The sequence below is a fragment of the Punctularia strigosozonata genome (genome assembly GCF_000264995.1).
Source record: "Punctularia strigosozonata HHB-11173 SS5 unplaced genomic scaffold PUNSTscaffold_1, whole genome shotgun sequence".
NCBI classification, from domain to species: Eukaryota; Fungi; Basidiomycota; class Agaricomycetes; order Corticiales; family Punctulariaceae; genus Punctularia; species Punctularia strigosozonata.
Window position 1 is genome coordinate 958,052 of NW_006767433.1, and position 23,840 is coordinate 981,891.

The window sequence follows — 23,840 nt, forward strand, 5'->3', positions numbered from 1 at the left end:
TGGCATGAAGCTGGTTCGCGTTCGCATGCATGAGAGGCAGACTCCGGCGACGTTCGGTCCATCTCTCACGGACGGTTCGGACAAATGGCGGAGTGCGTGCCAATCGGAGGAGGGGGGATTGACGGCGGTAGCTTTATTCGCCTACGTAACGAGCGACAGGGACAAAATCCAGGAATAGGTACGGGTTAGTGTACAATTACATGGCTATGATACAGCGCGGCGACTCGCGAGAGAGGGTGCCTGCAATATGAATCGGTACGTACTACGGGTGCTCAGAAGACGAAGAAACAGGAAAAATAGCGCGGTACTTTAGGTGCTCAGCGGGCACCGAACCAGGACTTCAGTTTGGTCCACCGTCCAGTGGGAGCGGACTGATCCGTCGAAGAGGAGGCTGCAGGGGACGTTGAGGGTCTCTCGGTGACAAAAGCTTCGTGCGCAGGCCCGCCGAGCGTCATCGGTTGCCGGGATTGCCGCAATAGTTCCAAGATCACAGAGACGCCCTGACGAGACTGTACGAATGTCAGCAAGGAGAGGATGACGATTAGATGACCACGGGGCTTACACGCTGTATGTTTGCCTTGAACTTGGCCAGGCCGTGATTCTCGATTCTGCTACCGAGACCCCAGCCAAACCGAGACACGACGCTCGCCTCCGTGTTCTGCAGAGTTCCCCTTCCAGCAAACATGTCAGAGAAAAGATGATACAATCAACGATAGAAGCATATCCATACCCGTTCTCCGCCTCCCGCAGCGTCACAGACTCGATCACCTGCATGACCTTCACATGCTCCAAGTTCCTCGTCTGGCAGCGCACGACCTTGCCCGCCGGGTCGACCTCGCTCTCCTCGACGACCCACGACTCGGCGCGGCTGACGATCCCCTGCGGCGCCCAGCGCGGGAGCGCACCGCGCTTGAGGATGAGCCGGGTGGTGACGAGCGTGCCGGCGTCGGTGAGGTGGCGCGAGACGACGTCGCAGGAGACGATATGCGCCGCGTACGGGTTCGGATAGCGCAGGAAGTAGGCGAGGGTAACGATGGACCACGGATCGCTGTGCGCGAGCGATGAGAAAGGAGTCCTCGTTTTCGTCGACTTCACTGCGGAAAACGTACTCGTACTGGAAGGACTGGGAGAAGAATCTCATGGCAGCGACGACGACCCCGGCTTGCGGTTACGCTGCGTCGATAGAAAAGGCGATATCGGTGTTGTTGTCGTCGTTGTTGTGAGCAAGTGAAGACAGCAGTTGGGTGGTTGATGGAAGAAAGGGGTTGAGGGCTTATGAGATACACTCCACGATCGACTGGGTCGAGGTTACTCGAGCTCCAAAGATGTCTGCGCCGAGGCTGCCGCGTGACCGCGCAAGTCGCCGCAAGAAGGCGAGCCGAACACAGCCACGAACCGAAGCTTAACTGAGTAGAAAGCCCGCCAGGAGCACGAAGCTGCATGTACTTATTCCATCTTGCAATTACACCAGATCCTAGTGTACAGTCTAGCCATGCCTAACCAATAGATCAATCGTACCCGTTATCCCGAACCTGCTCGCGGCCGCGAATCCGCACTTGCAGGCCGTCGAACGCTGGACGCATCCAAATCGGCTCTCCCTCCTTCTGCACGATCGCGACCCCCTCCCTCTCCGCCGCGCTCAGCCCGCTCACATCCTCCACCCTCCGCCCACCGGCCGCCTCGCCGATGGTAACGTACTCCTCATGCGACACCTCGTGCCCAAACCCAAGGAGGTACGTCCTCGCGGCGCCGATCCTCCTCGCGGCCGCGACCGCCTGCTCCAGCCCAAAGTGCGACGTGTGCGGCGCGATGTGCAGGCAGTCGAGCGCGAGGATCGCGGGCGGCGGGGCGAGCAGCAGCGGCCAGACGTCGTCCGGGATGTGCGAGACGTCGGAGATGTAGAGCACGGCGTCGCCGATGCGGAAGCCGAAGCAGAGCAAGGGCTGGATGTCGCCTTTGGCGGATTTAGGGTCGCCGGTGGGAGGAGGGTGGTCGTGGCTAGGATGGGCGTTCGACGGGTGTGGTTGAGGGTGCTGGCCGTCCACCTCGGGAAGCTGTTCCGGGGTTGGCACGAACCCAGGGACGGGGGCTTGTGCGAAGAGTCGCCCGTGGTGAACTGCACGATGATGAGCGCGCTGACGCGTTTGGGAGGACATATGCTCACCGGCGAATGGCGTAACGTGAATCCCAGTGCCTTCGATCTCGAAAGGCACCTTATCCTCGATGATGTGCCATTTGAAGTCCGGTACCTGCGATGTCATCATCACGGCTGCGTACGCGATGCAATTTGAGAAAGGGCCTTACATCACCGCCCCCAGTAGCGAACGCCTTCGAGACCAAGTACGGAAACGAGCGCTGGACCTCCTTGAACGTGGTTTGGGTAACATAAAGATCTACATGCGGTTGAATCGCCGAGCGTAGCGTCCACGCTGCTGGACTGTCAGCCTCACGAGGAAAAATAGCGATTTTCACGTCGATACACACCCCGTAGATCGTCCAAGCCGTTCATAGCTATCAGTCGCGATCAGCGAGACCGTCCGGCCCCGACATGACATTACAAAAAACGCACCATCGGCGTGCGCATGCGTTATAAGCACAGCGTCTATCCTCCTAAGCCCATATTTCGGAAACCACTCCAGCGACGCCGCCTGGAACGTCTTCCCAACGTCGATCACGATCGTCCTGCACCCAAGAATGAATCAGCGTCACCACACCCGACAGAGCCAGCCCGCGGGCGTGCGCGGGACATACGCACACCGACTGGCCGTCTTTCCCCTTCATCCGCACGACCCCGGACGTGTTACGCCTGCAATTCTTCTTCCCCTCGGGCGTGCGCGTCGAAAGGCAGGTGCGGCATTGCTTCGCGCCTGGCGGGCGCGTGAGGCAGTCGACGTGCGGCAGGCTCGAGGACGTGCCCGTGCCGAGGAAGATGAATTCTACGTCCGAGTCGTAGGTCGACATGACTTCTGTTTGAGAGGTATTGTCTGGATGCGGAAAACCGAGGGCTCTGAGTGCAGCACAGTACGCCGTTTGCGAGGTCAAAGGATGGGGGGGGCCGGGCGGGGTCAAGAGGGTATTAGGACCCGTCTAAGGTATGATATGCGAGACGTGATGGCGCCTTTGATGACGGCCGTCTAGACTCTGAGAATACGAGTGGACTCCTTCGCGGGACGAGCAGATGCGGGGCGAGCGGGTCACACAAACAGACAGCGCGTTCCCGGCCAGCACGAAACTGGAAGAAATTGCTGCCGGTCCGACGGTCATCCGATCCACGTGGCCCCGGCCCTCACGCAGATCGACCTCCGGGATCTGCTTCCGGCTGCGCCTGCGTTATGGGACCGACGAGCTTCTCTCAATTCAGTCCAATCAGCGACCAACAATAACGACGGATGGCGCAGGCACCCGACACCAAACGCAGGGAAGAAAAATAAACTGCAGGGACAATGCGCGCGGACCGCGGAAGTACCGGTAACAAGCCAACTTGCTACATCGACAGCCATTTGACAGCCAGCGATTTGACCGATACTCTGCGTACAATAACAACAAAAATAAGCAGGCGTATATGCGTTGACCTGAGAAACCTCGGCCGTGCCGTGCACCAGGGACGAAACTTACCTCGCAGAGTAGGTTTAGTTTGACATCTGGCAGTCGGCCGCGGACTGCTCTGACAGATAAGACCATAATACTAATACAATGGTAGTCTCAAATCCAGCCACTCTATCGCAAGCACATGAAACTCAAAGCAAAGGGATGGGATGGAGTCTATGCTGAGTCTGAGCGAAGGGTAGGAATGATAGAATATGTCGAACGTCGCACAATGTCAAGTCATGTTATGGAAATGTCAGTTTTGAGTTTCGTGCACTTGCGCTATAGAGCGTCTGGTAACGGCGTAGTACTTGGGGGACGGTAAGCGGGTAAGGAGTGCGAGCGACCATGTGGAAGCTGTCGCGCATGGTGACGAGGAGGAACGGTTGAATCTACCCTCGGCGAGCTTTGTCAAGCTGATAACGTCCGCAGGGGTTCGGCCCACTGACATCGCGCGAGTGACTTCACGTCAAAAACGACCCTCCGCTCCGCGAGTCGAAGCCCTTCATTATAACTGGAAAAATCCAGAAAGATGTGTTAGATCGACTAGAACAGGAATACCGCGTCAACGCACGAGACTTACACCTAGCGTCCATTTGTGTATTCGAAGAGGTCATTGCAAGTAGTCGCCGCGACGGAAAAGGTGCGACGTGGCACGACAGGCCTTGAGACGTCGATCGTGGATAAAGAGCACAAAAAGCGCCGTGAGCTTGGAAGGGGATCCAGTAAGTTGGACTTGACCATCGCGCTCCCGATGCGGGGCATGAAGGAAGAGTAGAACGAGATCGGGTAAGCAGGCCCGGATTCCGCTTGCGGTCTACTTGTCTCTTCTGGGGTGACTTAGGGATGGCCGTATGAACCAGGCTATGAGCAGACCACTGATGCAGAGTCGTGGTCCTCCGCTATTGTAACCCTGAGCGTTCGTTCATGGTGTTCGAGCGGGCCAAAGCACATGAGTCGGTGCATGCCCGGAGACAGTGATCATTTAATCGTACAGCGAAAGCCGTATACGTCCATGCGCACGATGAGAGCTCGCCGCTTGGTTATCGAGCGCATTCCGTCAATCATCTCATCTCTCATCGACCCTGGTTCCAGCGTTCATCCAGCGGCCTTCGTCTACATATCCTGTAAGTGTCTCGTTTCCCGCTGGACATGAATACCCTCGCCTCGCGTACAGGACCCGAACGTCAAGCCGACGTTTCGTGGTGCGTCTTGGCCGTAGTGAGATTACACGAATGTACGTGGCGAATGCTGAAATCCGAATCTCTAGCTCTATCCTTAGCTCCTGGAGGATGTCATGAGTCGATTATACTCCGATCACAACTGCCAGCGAACACACCACGAACCGGACGATCACACGGGCGGGATGGTTTTCCCCGCGATGTCGGATGAGAACGGGGGAGGCGCGGATGCATATTGTCCGAACTGACGTCTGGTGTGTAACCGTTTCTGACGATTGCTGGTATCTTCTGAGGTGGTCGCAGAAGCGGCGCCTCCGAACGATCTCCGTGGTCGGTATAGGTCGTCAACGGGAAGAGAAGCGGATGGGCATCGAAAGCGACTTGGTAATGCTGTCGGAGGGCCGTCAGCGTATACACCTCGCTCTTACCGAAAGCGGTCATGGTTCATCTGCGATTTCTCGACAGTAGCATATCGACGCGTTATGTCGGAGGGCTCCTACGACATGGACCCCAGGCCCATCCGATGCACGCGGCGTGGACATTTCATCGAGCGTGGCGGACCCTCTTCGAGCACCGAGGAGAATGCGACAAGTGCAATCTGACAGTTGCGGTGTACGACCCCGACTTGTCGATGATATCACGTCGTTGGACTCTGACTACGCGATATTAGGAAACTGCGACATGTAGAACGATTATGACCACGATACTCACACATGTTCTGCTTCAAGCACGTGTTCCTCACTCAGTGCAACGATACAGTGTCTCGATGACGGATTTGATGTCATGCGAACCTGGGTGCATAGCAACCTTGGGCGAACCTAGACGATATAGGCAGGGCTTAATAGAGGCAACACCGAAATCTTCGAAAGCTCACCGATGCCGCGTGCTAACGTGGGTGTTGGTTGCGCGGACTGCATCCAACATTGTAGACGTGGTATAACAATGCCGACATCGCTCAAAGAAGGTCTCTGTTGCCTGTGTGTGTCAGTTTCTGTATCTTTGATCCCACCCAACATTGTGCTCACCTCCATAACAGCACCATGCTGTGGCTTTGCAGTCTAGAAAGCTTGGTCAAGGGGTGACCTGTGGGTGCTGGATGAGCAAGAAATTCAGTTTGATTTCAGGGAGTGAAATCATACGGGATTTTTTGCTCATCCTTGTATCCTTGCGGCTATGACGATGTGAGTGTTTCCCTAACAATGACGCATTCTTGTTAGCGTACCTTCGCATCCGACGGAGAGTCATACAGTGCATTCGCGACTTACGATGTGCGATTTCCGATCACCTTGTCTGCTGGTATGTCGACGGCGACCCCCGTCTCCTAGGTGGCTCCTGACACAGAGTCATCAGTTATCTTCTGGCATTATGTCGGCGGCTCCACGGCTTATAGGAGTGGCCATTTGCTTACAGGGATTCAATATGAACGTCCGGACAATGGTTGCTCTTGGTTGAGTGGCGGCGTCATGTCGTGTGTATCTTTACGCTTCAGTCTCTGGCCATACCGGCCCTACGTCGAGATGGACCGTCCGGGAGATTGTCAGTGCGCCTAGAGCCCAGGGCAGCTGCGGCGGCCTGTGATACACGCCTGGGGGGTGCGTTGACGCTGGCTATGGTGTCCTGCACTAACACAAATCCCTCAGTGATTTGCTCGCTGCATGCTGGTGATTCTGTGGCTTACGGTCATGGGAAGACGGTTGAACTCCGGCACCAGCGACAATTTCACTCGGTGGCGTGACGCATGTCTCTTCAAGACTGAGTTGCTGAATACACCGACAGGTGGGAGGCGGAGGGTCGAGAGGGCGCTCAGGGAGAAGGGCATCTCGCGACGGTGGCAGATGCACTGGGGGGCTCGAAGTGCACCCGGGTCGCTGGGATGTGGCGGATGGGGCGAAGGGTCTGGGTGCCGCCTTGGAGGGCTGTGGTGGGCGTGGTGAGCTCGCTTCCAGTTCTGGGTCGATCATAATATCGTTTCTGATGTTCGATGCTCCATTCCATACAGGACCCCGATTCCTCGCCCTCCTGGACGATAAGCCGTACACGAGGTATTGCTATACCGTCGGAGCAGCCGGAGAACTTTGGCTAGGCCTCATGAGTGCAATATAACTCCATACGGAGACCAAGGGATTCCCTGCGGTTACACGACGAGTCAAGGGGAGATCGTTACGATTGGTCAGGAAGCCTGACGGTATTCTCTGACCTCTTCGTAGCCTAGCCCGTCGGTATGTGTACCACCGTCCGGTGTCAATACCAGTGGACATCGGTGCGCCAAAGCCGGACGCTACGTATGAAATATATTCCTTGTTCGCCTCAGGTCTAACGATGGTACGAAAAGGGCAGAGTCGATCGGCAACGCGGTAGAAGGGGTGAGCCGCTGTGGAACTCCGACGCAATCGCCTCGGAACGTTGCGACGTCGGTCTCCACGCTTCAGAACAAACACCGCGTCTCGTCTCGGTCAGTTACGACCGGTACTTGTTCCTTTCACGGCAGTCTCGAATAGTGCTCGCAAATTCTTACTGAACCCATGTCACCGTTTGAAGGGCGGACTCCGACGCTGGGAAGAAGCCGCTCATGTGTATCCCACGTCGAAAGAGCCATTCGTTAGCGACCAACAGATCGGAAGGCTCGACACGCTCTCCTATCGCTGACGCCTCCTGGCCAAATGTCTCATGTTAGCTCGTCGAAGCCTTCAGAACATGTTGTAATGACAGTTCCTTCGCCCGTAATATTTCCAGAGACTCTCCCACGTCTCGTTCGCCTCGACGCAGTTCGAACTGGTACTTCACAGAAGCTCGGAACCTGAATGACTCGCCGCTGATATAAGAAGTTTCATAGGGAAGCTACCGAGTGCGCGCAACGTCCCGTCGCGAGTTACTCACTCAACGTTTGCGCATATACGTGAGCACGGGCCAACTCAGCGGGTGTTGTTATTTGCTGATTTCTCGGCGCGTCCGCTTAGATGGTGTTTTGCTCAGAGTGCGGGTTTGAAGGGACGATTGAATTCGTCGAAGCGCACATCGCTATCGCTCAGTAAGGGATCAATACCATTTCGGTATACCCGTGTCTAACTCTTCGTGAAACAGCAGAGAGAGCAAAGTCTATATACACCCGATGGCCGTTAGGCCGATGGACGTTACGAAGACGGCTGCTACCTCCTGCGCTCCCTCCTTCCCCTCGAAGACAGCTCCTACACCCGGCCCTTCCTCCGTCCATCTCACGACTCCGGCTGAGCAAATCGTCCTGCCTCCTTGCTCCTCGATATTGGACCCCGCGCTGTGGTGCCCACCCCCTCCTGGACCCGTGGCGCCGGTTGCTCCGATAAGGAAGTTGAGCTGCGACGCAGCGGGCCCCGATTTCCGCGAGATCCTTGTTCGTTTGTTCCCGTCAATTTTTGCGCACGGGCGTCAGGAGGATCCCGCCTACGGACCAGGCCAGGGCGCATCTGACCACCGGACGCACACCGGCGCTTGACCTTTTGTCGTCCCGAACAGCACTGCTCTTCCTCGATGCTCCCTGGTGCCATCAGCCATATACTCGTTTTAATATCATCTTCGGCACCATACACGATGCGCCATAGATTTTTCAGATCTCCGTCTCCGCACTATCATGTCGCGTCTCTGGAATCGGCCGTGAGCGTCGGGATCCATCGTAGTTACTTCCCGTCTCACCTGTGATATCTCCCGTCGCTTCCTTTCTCTACTGTCGTGTATGCGTTGCATTTTCAATAAGCCAAGCCATGAAGTTCATAATGAACCTATGTTATATCTTGAATTTGCCAAATGATGAGCTCCAACGCCCGTGTTGTAGCATGCCCAAATTAAACCGCGATGCTCCGTGGAAGACGTCACAATTGGCTGGATACGCCTGTATTCGGCCATCTGAAAGCCGACGGACGGGTCTGGGTGCCCTACCAGAGGCGTGTGAAGGTGCAGCAAGCTTCGGGACGTGTTCGATCAAATGTCGTGTTCTCTGATATTTGGCTCTGCTTAGGCTTAAGCTTCGAGAGATTGCCCTTTCCCAAATCGGCTGTTTTAGAGACTACTTTCACACACGAAGAGCTCTTGTATTCGTGCAGCGGAGCTAAGAAGGCCTTCTGAGGTGATGCCACGGTGGATGAGCGCTTCGCGGCAGCGCGGCGAGTCAAGAACGCGATACTCACGGTTATATTCTTCAGGGCGACGAAATCGAGGCCGATTGTTCACTTGTACGCGAAATGGATTGAAATGCTGTTCAGGGAGCACGATAAGGCATTCGACCTTGGTCCTCGGCGGCGCAGAAAACATGGCGCTGTGGCAGGATTTCAAACCTTCACCCGGTCCTGATTGCAGCACTCCCCTCAGGCCACTTCGTGTGCCTGCCGTTAAGCACCTCGAGGCTAGTCAAAGGGTCCGTCATACGGTGACAAGTGGCTGTCTATTCCGCAGTGGCAATTTTTCTTGGATCTCCGCCGCGAAGCTACGACCGCGCAGGGCTAGATTGAAGTATGTACGGCGCCAGGCGCCTTCCTGATCGCGACGCAACGCATCCTGTTCTGGACAAGGTATCCCGCAAGGCACCCTCCGCCGTCCTTATGGTCTCTATGTGCCGCCGATTGATGGTGCAGGCCATCTCGGAAGACTGCGCGGAACGTTTCCTTTTCGGATGGGTTTGCCGAGCTTCTGCGCTCCAACACTTCGCGTCTCGACCGACACCGGGGTCCTCTCGAGCTTACGCCAGAAGCAAACGATAGTCCGGGACGTTCTGCTGGACCGCGTGCGAAAGGCTCGGGTCCTTTCGACAGCTTTGCCTCACGGCCGGTTGCTCTCTTAAAGCGTCAGGATGAAACGGAGAGGCCAAGGCGACGGATTTTGTAGCGACTCGGCCTTCAATTTCTTCCTCCTCGATGGCACGCTCGCGCACCCAGACGGTTGATTCTCGCGGCAAGTCCGCCGTTCCTAGGATCCAAAAGGCGGTGCGTCATACGTGCTTTCACGACGTTGGATCCGACGAGTTACGCCACACTAGAAGAACTCCAGAAAGCCTGTACGGTGCTCCGAATGCGACACGATAATCAATCGGAGTAACGACCTGGGACGGCACATGAAAGTGCACAACAAGGCGCTTCAGTGAGTGCCCTTCTCCTCTGACCCGAGCGAATCACTGAAGACACTACTGCGCGGTGCAGTTTGATAAAATGCCCAGTCGAAGGGTGCAAGCGTGCGGTGCTACAAGCGACAAACTTACGGTATCATATGACCTTGGACCAGTACGTGATGCTTTCTCCGCATGGATTCCAAGACTCATACATTCGTTAGTGGATGGCCCCCTATCATCTATTGGTGCCTGGTTCCAGGGTGCGACTTCGACGGCAACATGCCCTCGACGTACACGCGGCACTGCAAGAAAGAGCACAAAGTCAGGCCGACGGCCTTGTACCAATCCATCGGTCGGAGGTCCCATCCGATCTACGACGAGATCCAGAGGGGTGATATCGACGAGATTCCTTGGCCACTCCCGCGCAAGCCCTCCGACGAGCGTCTTGAGGAGGTCGAAGATTGCCCGGTGAAGGCTCCGAGATCGCCATCGCCCACGGTGACCTTCCACGACGTCGAGCCTCGTCCTCGCTACCTGGTGCCGACCCTTCGTCCCTGCACATGGTCCGACGAGGAGCTCCGTGCCGCCGCGTCCGCACAGTCCCGCGACGACGCGCCGTCCAGCACTTCCTCCCCCTCCCCGAGGGCTGCCGAGCAGGTCGTGCTTCCTCCCTGCTCCTCGATCATGGACCCCGCGTCGTGGTGCCCGCCTCCTCCTCGGCCTCAGGCGAATCCGATCCCCTTCAAATCACTGGATTGCAACCTAGCAGGCCGCCGCGATAACCTCTCCTGCTTCTTCCCTTGGAGCCATTCGTACGCGCGCCAGGAGGCATCCTGTTATGGGCAGCGCCAAGGCGTGTCGCACTACCGGATGCCCACCGACTCTTGACCGTCGGGAATCGAGAAAAATGACGCTCGGCGTCGATGTGCCATCAGCGAGCCAACCAACGCAAAAAGATATGGGCGCCATACACGACGCGTCCATCACAAAATCGGCTCCGATCTTGGTTAACATTCTGTAACTCCCAAGCTAGGCATAGACTAGTCTCAGAATATGATCGCATGCGATGGGTTGCTAAGCTGTCAGAATTGTTGTCTTACTTGTCTGACTTATCAGATGCTTCTGAAACCTCAGCGAAGGCTCTGCGCGACTTCCAGTGATCCTGCATGCTGTATGCGTGGCTCGCATCTTCCTTGCGTTTACGTGCAAGGTTGTCAAAATGCTTCCATGCAATTGCCAAGTTAACTGAGTCTTTCATCCGTCCTACAACTGAATTCAAGATGTGAGATCACATGGTAGGTAGGTAGGTAGGTATATGTTCCGCCGCGGCCATGCTGGCTGCCGCCACTTTGTTACTGACTTGACCGGGAATATTGACTCTCGGTACATACTCGCAACCCTGGCTGGACACTGATCGCATCGACTTCGAGCTTTGCATCAAGCTGCCGATTCTGCACTCCCTAGATATCACCAAATGTCATCAAACTCGTCACTACAATGTGTCTGTGGTCGTGTCTTTCGTACAGAGGGCGGCCGCCAGCATCATGAAGCAACATGCGAGCCTCATAGATCGCAGATGCGTGCCATCATTTCTGCTACAAGAGAGCGTCGACGAGCTGGTCAAAGACAGAAACGGCGGCGGATGTGTTGGAATATGAGAATTCAGTGCGCGTTCAGTGCTCACTATTATCTGATCGCTGTACACGTATATCTACTCGCGCTCGCATCCGATGTACCTTACGCGCTTGCCCAGCAATCTTACCCCTCGCATTGCAGACGGGTCAAGCGCGCTCCGCGCCCAACATGCCGCCCAACTTTTAACACAAGCGCGTCAACCACTTGGGGTCATCCAAGCTGCCCGGTGGGGCCGAAACCACCCGCTCGCACGACCGTAGTCACGGAGGTCGTCGCTCCCGCCCGTCGCCGCAGATCGCCGCTCATCGCGATGCTCGCACTCGCACCCGTACCCGCCTGGTGAGGCTGAAGTCACCGAACATGAACCCGCATCGATACGCACCTGCCTTGTGGGGCCGAAACCACACGAACCGCGAACCACGAACCACGAACCGTACCCGAACCACGAACCCGAACCCGAACCCGCCGTCGCTTGCCTTCTGGGGCCGAATCCAGACGTACCCGCCGCCGATCCGTAACCGAACCCGCTTGCCACTGGGGCCGAAGCCAGTCGTACCGCGCCTCATCGAGGTCGCATCCCGTTGTCGCCGCCGCCGAGGCCGCTATCGAACCCGCGCCGTAGTCGCACCGTTTTTACTGTTTCTCGCCGCCGGCCGAAGATCTCGCTGCCGCCGCCGCTCGCCGCTACCCTCCGCCGTCGCACCTCGCACCTGTTACCTCGCCATTCGCCCGCACTGTGGTGTGCATGTTGGACCAATGGAGTATGGACTTTGTTGATTGCACGTTTGAGGGAGTGCCTTTCTGTTACCTTTCGCTCGCTTCAGGGAGTGTCGCCGTCTCATTCTCGTGAGCCCTTCCGTGCAAGGGAGTGTGTTGGAATATGAGAATTCAGTGCGCGTTCAGTGCTCACTATTATCTGATCGCTGTACACGTATATCTACTCGCGCTCGCATCCGATGTACCTTACGCGCTTGCCCAGCAATCTTACCCCTCGCATTGCAGACGGGTCAAGCGCGCTCCGCGCCCAACATGCCGCCCGACTTTTAACAGGATGGAGGATGACGGCTCAATCAGCGTGCCCAGCATGGCTCACGAGCACCGATCAGATCCAGATACATTGTATACCTCATCTCAACACGATGTGAGTAGAAATTTCTGATGATTCTATCTGATTAGCCAATTAATGCTTTCATAGAGTGAAGCGGCGTCGTACTTCAGCCCAAGCCGTGCGGCAGGCCCTTCGAGTGCAGCAGAGCTCATCTCATCGGGCTCAGTACACCCTCATAACGTAGGACCGCACACTCCATCTGCACTGAATGAACATATGGACTTCAGTTCCGAAGAACAACGTCCGGTTCGTTCGACCAGGAATATTCTTCCGAAACGTTACCGTGATGTACTCCCGGAGGGCCCCCCTCCTGTCGCGACTGTAATAGATTGCAGTGAAACTCCAAATACTCTGCTTCAAGCACTAGATGATGCTGATATCCGAGCACCAAATGATCTCCCCACATCCCTGCAAATCACACGAACCGGTCCAAACCGATTTGGATTGATACGAGAGTACCATGGCCCCCTTCCCATTACCGATCCAGAGGATGAGCTGTCGCTCGATGATCTCATGTCCGACCGCGCTACTCAGACGGTAAACAATCCTTCCCATGCCGACATTCCTGTCAATCCGTTCACCCCGTATCCGAATGTTAGCTCCTACCTGCTTGGGGACTGGCGCCACTCCGCACAAGGCAAGTTGACCGACAACACATTCGATCAACTCGTCAGGAAGGTTCTCCTCAACGATCGCTTCAATATCGATGAGATCCGGGACACAAACTGGCATAAAGTAGACGATAGCCTGAGTGATAACGACCAACATCATGGCCGTCTTCGACGAGATGCGTGGATCAAGACTGGTGTGTCGATCTCGGTACCTCCGGCTGCCAAGGGTGAAAGACCCAAAGAATACATTGTCAATGGCCTCCTCTACCGGCGGTTAGTCGACGTCATCAGATCCATATGCGAAGGTCCAATGTCGAAATTGTATCACTGGGTCCCATATTATCTCTATTGGCAGCCGCCTGATCCCACTGCATCAAAAGTCCCCGTCTATTCCGAGATCTATCACTCGGAGGCCATGATGAAAGAACACATTGCCCTTCAACAATCTCCACCAGAGGGTGACTGTCAGCTCCCTCGTAGTATCGTTGCGTGCATGGCATGGTCGGATTCTACACATCTCACAGATTTCGGAGATGCATCACTTTGGCCATTCTATCTCATGTTCGGCAACCAGTCCATGTACACCCGAGAACGGCCGTCATCTCATGCATGTCATCACATAGCGTACATACCAAAGGTAATAGTCACAACCTGTTTCCAGAGAAATATCAACTCACAAGGTGTTTTCAGTTATCGGATAGTTTTCAAGATTGGTACCGTAAAGAGATGGGTGGCAAGCCAGCCTCTAATGCCGTTTTGACTCATTGTCGCCGGGAGCTGATGCATGCAATTTGGAGGTTGCTACTGGACAAGGACTTTGTCCATGCGTACAAACATGGGATTGTAGTTCTTTGCAGTGACGGCATATGGCGGAGACTATATCCCCGGTTTTTCACCTACTCCGCAGATTATCCAGAGAAGTAAATGTATCCTGTCGTGGGATTGTGACGTAGTGCTTACATGTTACTACAGGGTCCTCCTGGTAACCATACGGGACATGGGTGCATGCCCGTGTCCGCGATGTCTTGTCCCAAAGACACTGTTCCCGGAGACAGGAACTAAGCGTGATCTACGGCGTCGGACCCACCTTAAGCATGTTGATGATCACCTTCGCAAAGACAAGGTTCAGCGTGCTCGACAGCTAATCTATGAAAAGGGATATAACGTGAAAAGTGCCGCCGTAGAAGGAATCATCAAGGGAGAGTCATTAGTTCCGACGATAGTATGTTACATGGTTCATCAGAGATGTTGTATGTTCTGATCATATATGATCCTCACAGAATGCATTCTCCGAGAGACTTGGCGAGTTTGACGGATTCGATCTCTTCACAATGATGGTGGTTGACTTGATGCATGAGATCGAACTGGGGACATGGAAAGATATGCTCATGCATCTCATTCGCATACTCCATGTGGTTAAGCAGGGAAAGATCGATGAATTTAACCAAAGGTAGGTGACTAATTGTGATCTTATTGCGCAGAGATCTCAACTACAGTAATTCCACAGATTTCGGGGCATCACATCATTTGGTCGTTCGACGATCCGGCACTTCCAAAGAAATGTAGCAGACCTGAGGAACATTGCTGCTCGTGACTATGAAGATGCTCTTCAGGTTCGCATTATCTGTTCATTTGAAGTCCTGCTTGTCACTCACTAAAGAGCCCCACAACCTAAAGTGTATTCTGCCAGTTTTTGAGGGATTATTACCTGAACCTCACAACGGCATTGTCTTGGATGCTTTATTTCTCACCGCATACCATCATGGTCTTGCAAAGCTGCACATGGTGCCAGAACCAAGTATGGAGACGAGAGAAGTTCATGAGTCATGAACTTCTCTCGTCTCCATACTTGCATTGTTATCTCGTGTCTCTGTAATCGGCCGTGAGCGTCGGGATCCAGCGTAATTTCCTCCCCTCCTACCTACTGTATCTCCCGTCGCTCTCGTAGCTGCGCTGCTATCTAAAATCGTTTCCGCCGTCTCTGCCTATACGCTAGGCAGAGTAAACCAAATAATGTCATTCCGCCGTTGGCGTACCTGCTTCGGAATTGAGGTATCCAAGTTATCTGAGAGTGACTGGGCACGCTTGAGCCATCCCGATCCGAGAGCCAAGGTACCGATACTCAGCTACTTTGCGCTATTCTTGAAGGAATTTTGGGTAGGGATACGCTACGATGCCTCAAGTTGGACTGAGTGGGAAGCGATGGTCATGCAGAAGGGAGGGCATCTGCGATGTAATTCCATGAGTGTAGAACAAGAGCGAGTACTCAGACGGATTCTATACGACAGATAGCCAAAGAAAATGGTGTCTTCTGTCAACTGTTAAGCGCAGACGTACACAGGATGGAAGCCCGACGAACTAGTGATGTAAAAGCATCTCAACGCAAGTCCATCAGATGCGTTCACGCACATGGATTCAAGCATACTGCAGACTAGCGGGCAGCAATAACGCCGTGCATATAGATATTTTATGCAGGATGATCGACTCGATGACAGTGCGACCAGACCGAGAAAGGTCGTTGTTATGATGGTGCAATGTTGTCCAAGTTTGACGTCGTCGTCGTAATATTCTAAGAGAATATTATAAGAAAGAAAGCATAGATGTCAATGATGTGCATCATGCGACGGATGCGACCTGCTCACAGAAGGAAGAAAGGCGCTCAAAACTCGACACCGCTCGGTCAGGTGATCACATGCGAGGAGAATTGGCGCCGGCCTGCGGCGAAGGGCGTTGCGACTTTGCGACGATTCTTTCGCATATGCGCCGTCCTCCGCGACGACACAATTGTGTAGTCAAAACACAGGGGGCACAAGATACACTCGATAAATTATCGTTGCAAAATGTCAAGAACATCATCGACGAGGAGATGGCTGCGCTGGGGCCCACGCTTGAGAGCTCGAACAGTCTGATCTGACAAAGAACCGAACGTTTCTCGATAGATCTCACTTACGGGGACACGAGGATCGTCAATATCCTTGCATCTCCACCCTGGGCCTGGCTCTGGTAGGTATATGGGAGACGGAAAAGGATCGTCAAAACTCTCTCATGAGACTCGATCTCACAACAAATCATGGCGACGTCGAACCCGCTGCATGGCAGATCTCTGAGAGCGGAAAGGACCGATTCGCTCAAGACACCGTTGGAGACGAGGAACGAATCGCGAGTTTATATCCTGCTTGTTGCCCATAACATTGTACCTGTAGACGATGAGCCCGGAACGCGGAAGCATCATCAGCCGCTCGTTGGTTGGTAGATGATACTGCATCGAGTATGGGTGCCGAACAAGCTCAGGCGTGATCTTGACCGCGGATAGTCAAGCGATGTTGTCACGCTAGTTATTGCGTTGTTGTACATCGATGCCATATGGAGCCACAGCTGACCCACAACTACTTCGTGAAGACTGCAGAGCGCTCGCGTTCAGCGCGCATCATGGATAGCAAGGGGGAAAAGAAGAGAGTACGTACTGGACACCACGTCTTCGTCCAGCACCAGGTGATTCAAGCTCACCTTCTGCGCGTGCGGTGCAAACTTGGAAGACTTGCCCTATCGTGACCACAAGAGGCTTCAGCCCATCGCCCTTCCGACATACAGCGAGGAATAACGAAACAAGGGGGAAAAAAAGGAGTCCGGACGCTCACCCATACGAGCGCGTACCGGAAATTCGTCGCGAGCGACCGATGGATGCCGTTACACACGTTCTGCGCGACGATACGGATGAGTGCAAACGATCAGGAATTCGGCTTCGACAAAACGAGAGAGAAAAAGGGGCAAGCGTGGGTATATAGGCGGCGCGGCTGACCTCGATCGTGGCGCCCGTTCGCAGACAGACGGGGTCGGAGAGGTCTGGATGTTCGCCGCGTTTCTTGGTGTAGACGCGGACGAGGCCGAGCTCGGCCCAGATGCGTTCGATGAGGTAGTCCATGCTACGCACGCGAAGAAGAGGAAAGAGGGAGGGCGAAAGGTCAATCGAGAGAAGGCAGAAACGCGAGAGGAGAACGAGTACGCACTTGAGGTCCATCTCGCAGGAGATGACGACGGTGTGGTCCTGGCGGGCGAGCTGGTCGACGCGTTCGAGCGAGATGGCATCGATCTTGTTGTAGACGTCTAGGTGTGCTCGCTATGTGAAGTCGGGCGACATGTAGGGTAGAGGAGAAGACGCGTACATAAACAGGGTATGTATTTGCGAGTACCTGCATTCGTCGGTGTCAGCGCACGCGGCGAGCGTGGCAACAAACGTAGTCGTACCAATCAGTACGTCGATGAATTCGTCTGTCGTGATCTAGGAATCGTGCTCCTCCCGTTGAGCGGGCAGCAAGCAAGGGCGGATAATAGAAAGTGCTCACGTCTTCACGTATCATCACGTCACAGTTATGCAGCTTATCTGGGGTATATGGGTGGTAAGCATTTGTTGGAAGGCGGGAAAGGGCAGGTGAAGAATATTCCTTACAGCTGGCAAGGATACTCCTGATCGTCTTCTCGTCCGTCTTAGTCAGCTTGACGGTCGTGTTGAGCTGTGACAACGCACTTCAGCGATGCTCCTCCTTTGTCACAACGGAGATGAACGCACAGTGATCTGCGAAGGTTTTAGCCCCGTCGTACATCGCATACTCACAGAGAACAGACTCACCCCGCCCGTTGTCTTGCGCTTGAACACGACGTCTGGCTTACGCTTGTTGAGCCGGATGCCGACCGCGTCAAGCTCAATTTCGAGCAAGCGCCGTTGCTCCTCCGACTTGGTCGCGTCGAGCATGATCAGGATGAGATCGGCAGTTTTGGCGGCTGCGGACGACAGCGGTAATTAGCAGAACCGCCCGAAAAAACGGTAACGTCGGCACGCACTGGATACGACCTGCCGCCCTCGACCACGACCTGGGCGTAGATCAGCGAAGATGGTGGCAAAGGCGGAGAAGGAAGCGCACCCTGACTAGCGCCCTCGACGATCCCGGGCAGATCGAGCAGCTGTATGCGCGCCCCTTGGTACTCAATCACGCCCGGGATCGCGGTCAACGTCGTGAACTCGTACGCCGCCGCCTCGGATTGCGTGTGCGTCATCTTGCTCAATAGCGTCGACTGCGCGTCGGGACATCAGCATCCGTTCTCTAAGCACCGGGAGAATGGGAACAGATGGTCAGTTGCGTACCTTTCCGACCGAGGGGAAGCCGATGAGCGCGACGCGGGCATCGCCTGATTTTTGGACGTCGAAACCCGTGCCTGCCGGACCGGACTTGGAGGTCGGCTCGAGGAGCTGGGCACGGTACCGCGCGAGCTTGGCTTTGAGAAGACCGAGATGGTATTCCGTGGCCTATATGCAGGGCAAGACGTTGGCACACGAAGACGCGTGCGGTGGGACGGCGCACCTTGTTCTTCTGCGCTGCAGGGAGGTTCAACACACGAGACGGCAGATAAGAAAACGTCCGCACTGACTTCGCGCCATCTCCTCTGAAACATCGCGCCCGGAACACCGTCAACGCTCCGTATACGCATACATGCACGCAATATTCGACTTGCCCTCGATTTCCTTGATCTACGAGAGGTGCACATCAGCGCCTGTTGAGCACGGGCACAAGATCGCGTCGCATGTATTTGCCTTCTCTACGACGCCCATGGTGTGATCGAATAGCCGTGAAGTACGACGATATGTGTTACGCGAATCGGCGGCGACGGCCAAAGCAGAAAGATATGATTGCGCGGAAGATGCCGAGCGTCCGACGCGCATGAAAGCGCCTGCAGCAGCGCAGGCACACTCTCCAGACGTCGCTCACCACAGTCCCGGCCACGTCTTGCGGGCTCGCTGATAGCATAAAGGGTGATCCCAACACTCAAGAGGATGATCTCCCGCCACACGCCGACGCTGTACACCCACGACGAGAACGACTCGGACGACGACGACGGCGCCGACTGGGACGTCTACCCCGACGCCATGCCCGCGTCCACTCCCTCCCGCCTCACCCTCCGCTCCCGCAAATCCTACAACGCCTCCACCTCCCAGCCTTCCTCCGCCTCCCCCGCAGCTGCCTCCACCTCCGCCACGCCCAGCGCCGCCCGCCTCTCCAAGTACTCGGACGTCTACTCGCAGTTCATCCGGCGCTACCGCTCCGCGCCCGACATCGACGACGACCCGCGCAACGACCCGGACAGCCACTATATCCACCGCGGAATTGGACAGCTCCAGGACCTCGGGGACAGCGACGACGATGACGCGCCGCCTGGCGAACTCGCCGACCGCTTCTCGTCGCTCGTGCTCGACGCGGAACCGATGGAGCCCACGACGCTCGAGGAGCGCGAGCGGCTCGAGTGGCAGACGATGCTCGCCTCCGTCCTCGGCGGCGACGTCCTCCGCTCGGAGAAGACGCGCATCGCGACCGTCCTCGGCGAGGGCACCGCCGAGGAGAAGTCGCGGCTCAACATCTGGCTCGGCATCCGCGCCAAGCTCCACGGCCGGACGGACGAGGAGGAGCGCAAGAGCCTCGACGAGCGCCGCCTCCGCATCGTCGACCCCGTCATCGCCGACATCCTCCACTTCCGCGTCACCGCCGACGACCCGGACCCGTCCGGCGCGATGCGCCAGGTGAAGGCCCTCCTCGCCCGGCTCGACACCGCGCTCTCGCTCTACCCCACCCTCAAGGCGTTCTACCTCGACAAGCCCGTCGCCGCCGAAGGCGTCTTCCAGACCCGGCTCGACACGCTCTACACCTGGTCCAACGTGCTCCTCTCCCTCCGGAAACAGATCGACACCCTTCGCGCGCTCACCGGCAGCGAGACGCTCGACGTCACCCAACCCAACACGGACCCGGACCTGCCCCTCCGCCGCGAGAGCCGGCGCCGGGGCGAGCGCGGCACGCACGAGGTCGCGGACGGCACGACGTTCGTCGACCGCATCCTGAAGGAAGACTCCTCCCAGCGCACATTCGAGAAGGGCGCGCTCACGACCGTCCACGCCCTCATCGGCACCGCGCGCGACGCGCAGGTCAACCTCGCCCCGTACTTCCACGAGATGAACCTGCCCACGTTCGAGCGCGAGCTCACGCTCCTCATCTCCTTTCCCACCAACCTCGTCCAGGCCATCCTCCGCGTTCGGCTCGAGTACGCCCGCAAGCTGAAGGATCCCGAGGTGCTCATCATCGACCAGATGATCGACGACCTCAAGATCAACATCGGCCTCGCGTGCACACTCAAGCGCCAATACGATGCTTTCCTCGCGCCCGATCCCGGGGGCAACTGGAATCTCCCGCCCTGCATTGATAAGGACTACGATGCGGTCGTGTTGGAGGCGCTTGCTTTCCTGTTCAAGCTCATACACTGGAAGCTGAAGAGCGGTGCGAAGAGCATATATTTCAAGGAGACCGACGTCCTCGAGAGCCAGTGGGCGACGTTTAACGACGTTAGCTTGAGCACCGCTGGTGGTTCGGCGCTTGTTGCTGAACAGCTCTGGTGAGCTGTCATGCTTCTTTTTGATACATCTACACAACCTGACAACGTTCGTTTCAGTGTCTTGACGAACAAGCTCATGGTCCGGGTCACCAACTACTTCGACAATCAGGTCCGAGTTCCGCTCAACAACTCGTTCTCGCACAAAGCACAGCGACTCGCCGCCCACGCCAACGGGGCCAGCGCACTCGCGCGCAAGAAGATGTCGGACGAGCAGCTCATCAACTGGTATGCAAAGATTCTCGAGAGCGGTCGGCTGCGACATCGGAAGCTCCAGCGATTCGCCCGGTACAGTGAGCTTTCTTCTCATCGGCGCGCACGACGCTCATCCTTTCCCACCACACCAGGTCGCTCACGCAGAAGTTTAACAACGCCGCCGAATACACCCTGAACGACGTCCCCCTTGACCTCTTCATCGCCACGCTCGTCGAAACGGATCACATCCTAGTCTACACCCAGACATATGAGGAAGACAGCACGTACATAGTAGCGCCACACATCCTCCGCGACCGGCCGGAGACGATCCGGCGGCTGATGACAGAGGCCTTCCAGGTGCACGAGGCGTTCACTGAGGAAGGCACGCGGATCGTGAGTAGCGGCGAGGACGAGGACGAGGACGTGCTTGCGGACGAGGATGTGCCCTACCTCCTCGTGCTCTCCCCGCGCAGCCAGTTCCTCTGGAACGGCCTCGTGCTTATGCTCGAGATCCCGAAGATCGAGCTCGACCTCGAGGACAACACCGTTCGGCTCATCGCGGACGGCTCCCACCGGCGGCTCGCCATGGCCAAGGAGGAGTTCGCGGCGAGCTTCCTCATCGAGGACGAGGACGGGAACCCGCTTGAGCCGCCGCTCCCGCCGCTGCAGTGCGTCGTCGAGAGCCGCGCGCACCTACCGAACGTCAACCGCGAGCTGCGCAAGATCCTGCGCGCGACGAACCGGCTCGCGGAGTCGATCGTCGACTCGGTCCACCACGTGCGCACCTCGCTCCGCGAGACGTCCGGCTACCAGGAGCTGCTCGAGAACTGGTACGGCTTCGCGTCCGAGCACGGCCAGCACGCGCAGAAATACGTGGAGCGCGCGTCGCTCGCCAAGTTCAACAGGCTGCTCATCAAGCTCGCCATCTCCTGGGTCACCTTCATCTGCGACGACTGCGACCCCAACGACCGGCGCACGTTCCGCTGGGCGGTCAGCGCGCTCGAGTTCGCGCTCCACCGCACCCGGCGCAACAACATCCTGCAGATGCCGAGCGACCAGTTCGAGCACCTCCGGCAGAAGGTCGCGAGCTGCATGACGCTCCTCATCGGCCACTTTGACATCCTCGGCGCGCGCTCGATCAAGGAGCGCGAGCGCCAGGAGGAGCTGCTCCGCCAGCAGGCCCACACCGCGCGCGAGGTCGAGGATTGGGAGCGCGCGACCTCGCCGCCCGAGACGGACGAAGGTGTCGTGGACCACGGCTTCATCGATCGCTCCGTGCGCCTGTTCTGGGAGAAGGCGGCGCGCGCCGTGCGCGAGCTGGAGAGGAACCGGGCCGCGGTCCTATCCGAGCAGCACATCGCTGGCCGCGTGCTTGAGGACAAGCCAGAGAACCGATCGCTGCTCTTCCTCGCGGGCTCCTCGTCCAACTTTGCGATCCGCTGGCAGCAGGGCAAGTTCATCGGCGCGGGCGCGTTTGGTTCCGTGTACTCGGCAGTGAACCTCGACTCTGGGTCGCTTATGGCGGTGAAGGAGATCAAGTTCCAAGAGTTTTCGGGCCTCCCCAACCTCGTTGCTCAGGTGAAAGACGAGCTGAGCGTGATGGAGATGCTGCATCACCCCAACGTTGTCGAGTTTTATGGCATCGAGGTGCACAGGGACAAGGTCTACATCTTCGAGGAGTACTGTCAAGGTGGAAGCTTGAGCTCGCTGCTGGACCATGGCCGGATCGAAGACGAGCGTATCATACAGGTTTATACGATGCAGATGCTGGAGGGCCTCACGTACCTTCATTCGCAGAACATCGTGCATCGTGACATTAAACCTGATAGTAAGTCAACAACACTCTCAATCTGTGGGTATGCTGACGACTCCGTTAGATATCCTTCTTGATCACCTCGGCGTCATTAAGTTCGTTGACTTCGGCGCGGCTAAGGTGCTTGCAAAGAACCAGCGGACCATGCAGCGCAGTCGCCGCGCGCCCGAACCTGGTGCGATGGGCGGTGGACTAGGCATGAACAACAGTCTCACTGGCACCCCGATGTACATGAGCCCGTCAGTGATACCACCCATTTGCTCTCTCTCCTTCGTAATGCTGACTATATGCTCAGAGAGGTGATCAAGAATGATCGCCGGGGTAGGCACGGCGCCATGGACATATGGTCAATGGGGTGTGTGGTGCTCGAGTGCGCTACCGGACGGAAACCATGGAGCAATCTCGACAACGAATGGTGAGCGGCATGTCCTCGGGTACTGAGCGCAAGTTTCAGACCTATTATCGCAGGGCAATCATGTTCCACATTGGAGTAGCGACCCAACATCCGCCGTTGCCCGAACCCCACCAACTCAGTGCTCTTGGCATCGACTTTGTGAGTACCGTATATAACCTCTCGATTGTCAATGCCGACATATCTCTATCAATAGATCAAGCAGTGCCTCACCATTGATCCGATGAAGCGACCGACCGCCGTCGAGCTGATGGAGCACCCTTGGATGGTCGAGTTCCGCGACGTGCTCATCAGCTACGAAGAAGACGAGATGGCAACGAGCCCGCCTCAACACATGCCCGAGGAGAACTTCGAGAACGCGTCCGTCGCGCGTCACGCGGCGATCATCCAGGAGAAGGAGGTGGAAGCCATCCAACAGCCCTCTCCCGAGCTGGAGCCAGTGGAGGTCAGCTCGGAGGGGATCACGCCCGAAGGTTCTTCAGGTTCCGGTCTGAGCGATCGTTCGGGGAGCGGCAACAGCAGCCATTCACGTTAGTTTTTTCTACACTCATATACGCTTTCCATCTGTTTCCGCGCAATATCCAATGTTGTACATTACCATTTTGCATGCTGCTGTATCATTCGACTCTATTGATCTGTATATCTGTATATCCAAACTGCCAAACACGAGGGATCGTACCGAACGCTGTAGAGTCACCTCAAGATTCAATATTCTTCAATTCCGTCAAGCATAACGAATCTAGCATTTCTGCATATACGGACCATGGTCATGGTCGACATAAAAATGACGTCCGGAAACGT

At 56.3% G+C, this 23,840-nt stretch overlaps 8 protein-coding genes across 8 annotated transcripts; 4 read left to right on the forward strand and 4 right to left on the reverse strand.

Annotated features, from left to right (window-relative positions):
- Positions 1-92: 92 nt before the first annotated feature.
- PUNSTDRAFT_78934 (MSF1-domain-containing protein) lies at positions 93-1,354 on the reverse strand. Its single transcript, XM_007378254.1, has 4 exons — positions 1,110-1,354; positions 731-1,048; positions 563-671; positions 93-509 (listed from the first exon to the last, which is right to left on the reverse strand). Exons 1-4 carry the CDS (start codon positions 1,139-1,141, stop codon positions 318-320), a joined length of 651 nt encoding a protein of 216 aa, XP_007378316.1. The 5' UTR covers positions 1,142-1,354; the 3' UTR covers positions 93-317.
- Positions 1,355-1,427: 73 nt separating this feature from the next.
- PUNSTDRAFT_94447 (uncharacterized protein) lies at positions 1,428-3,049 on the reverse strand. The gene is made up of 6 exons (XM_007378255.1): positions 2,756-3,049; positions 2,570-2,682; positions 2,485-2,511; positions 2,305-2,429; positions 2,165-2,249; positions 1,428-2,116 (listed from the first exon to the last, which is right to left on the reverse strand). The coding sequence occupies exons 1-6, from the start codon at positions 2,959-2,961 to the stop codon at positions 1,509-1,511; spliced, it is 1,164 nt and encodes a 387-aa protein (XP_007378317.1). The 5' UTR covers positions 2,962-3,049; the 3' UTR covers positions 1,428-1,508.
- Positions 3,050-3,766: 717 nt separating this feature from the next.
- On the reverse strand, positions 3,767-4,477 carry PUNSTDRAFT_48384 (uncharacterized protein). The gene is made up of 2 exons (XM_007378256.1): positions 4,169-4,477; positions 3,767-4,099 (listed from the first exon to the last, which is right to left on the reverse strand). The coding sequence occupies exon 2, from the start codon at positions 4,034-4,036 to the stop codon at positions 3,842-3,844; it is 195 nt and encodes a 64-aa protein (XP_007378318.1). The 5' UTR covers positions 4,037-4,099; positions 4,169-4,477; the 3' UTR covers positions 3,767-3,841.
- A 171-nt stretch (positions 4,478-4,648) lies between these two features.
- Positions 4,649-5,471, reverse strand: PUNSTDRAFT_48385 (uncharacterized protein). The gene is made up of 4 exons (XM_007378257.1): positions 5,437-5,471; positions 5,070-5,378; positions 4,856-5,020; positions 4,649-4,712 (listed from the first exon to the last, which is right to left on the reverse strand). The coding sequence occupies exons 2-3, from the start codon at positions 5,205-5,207 to the stop codon at positions 4,892-4,894; spliced, it is 267 nt and encodes an 88-aa protein (XP_007378319.1). The 5' UTR covers positions 5,208-5,378; positions 5,437-5,471; the 3' UTR covers positions 4,649-4,712; positions 4,856-4,891.
- Positions 5,472-6,664: 1,193 nt separating this feature from the next.
- PUNSTDRAFT_139956 (uncharacterized protein) lies at positions 6,665-8,235 on the forward strand. Its single transcript, XM_007378258.1, has 7 exons — positions 6,665-6,696; positions 6,766-7,222; positions 7,303-7,431; positions 7,505-7,541; positions 7,600-7,662; positions 7,723-7,794; positions 7,848-8,235. The coding sequence occupies exons 3-7, from the start codon at positions 7,336-7,338 to the stop codon at positions 8,084-8,086; spliced, it is 507 nt and encodes a 168-aa protein (XP_007378320.1). The 5' UTR covers positions 6,665-6,696; positions 6,766-7,222; positions 7,303-7,335; the 3' UTR covers positions 8,087-8,235.
- A 1,411-nt stretch (positions 8,236-9,646) lies between these two features.
- Positions 9,647-10,725, forward strand: PUNSTDRAFT_129089 (uncharacterized protein; the record flags this gene model as incomplete). Its single annotated transcript, XM_007378259.1, has 4 exons — positions 9,647-9,715; positions 9,769-9,869; positions 9,929-10,009; positions 10,059-10,725. The coding sequence occupies 4 exons, from the start codon at positions 9,647-9,649 to the stop codon at positions 10,723-10,725; spliced, it is 918 nt and encodes a 305-aa protein (XP_007378321.1).
- A 2,368-nt stretch (positions 10,726-13,093) lies between these two features.
- On the forward strand, positions 13,094-14,645 carry PUNSTDRAFT_57944 (uncharacterized protein; the record flags this gene model as incomplete). The annotated part of the gene is made up of 4 exons (XM_007378260.1): positions 13,094-13,871; positions 13,934-14,111; positions 14,164-14,413; positions 14,472-14,645. 4 exons carry the CDS (start codon positions 13,094-13,096, stop codon positions 14,643-14,645), a joined length of 1,380 nt encoding a protein of 459 aa, XP_007378322.1.
- Positions 14,646-16,350: 1,705 nt separating this feature from the next.
- PUNSTDRAFT_48388 (uncharacterized protein) lies at positions 16,351-23,700 on the forward strand. The gene is made up of 24 exons (XM_007378261.1): positions 16,351-16,591; positions 16,656-16,734; positions 16,830-16,889; positions 16,991-17,114; positions 17,199-17,295; positions 17,355-17,381; positions 17,437-17,470; positions 17,535-17,572; positions 17,639-17,702; positions 17,759-17,764; positions 17,819-17,970; positions 18,031-18,060; positions 18,111-18,261; positions 18,332-18,493; positions 18,549-18,562; positions 18,616-18,630; positions 18,700-18,715; positions 18,779-20,622; positions 20,680-20,904; positions 20,964-22,642; positions 22,692-22,866; positions 22,923-23,042; positions 23,096-23,180; positions 23,236-23,700. Exons 18-24 carry the CDS (start codon positions 19,019-19,021, stop codon positions 23,572-23,574), a joined length of 4,227 nt encoding a protein of 1,408 aa, XP_007378323.1. The 5' UTR covers positions 16,351-16,591; positions 16,656-16,734; positions 16,830-16,889; positions 16,991-17,114; positions 17,199-17,295; positions 17,355-17,381; positions 17,437-17,470; positions 17,535-17,572; positions 17,639-17,702; positions 17,759-17,764; positions 17,819-17,970; positions 18,031-18,060; positions 18,111-18,261; positions 18,332-18,493; positions 18,549-18,562; positions 18,616-18,630; positions 18,700-18,715; positions 18,779-19,018; the 3' UTR covers positions 23,575-23,700.
- The last annotated feature ends 140 nt before the right edge of the window (positions 23,701-23,840 follow it).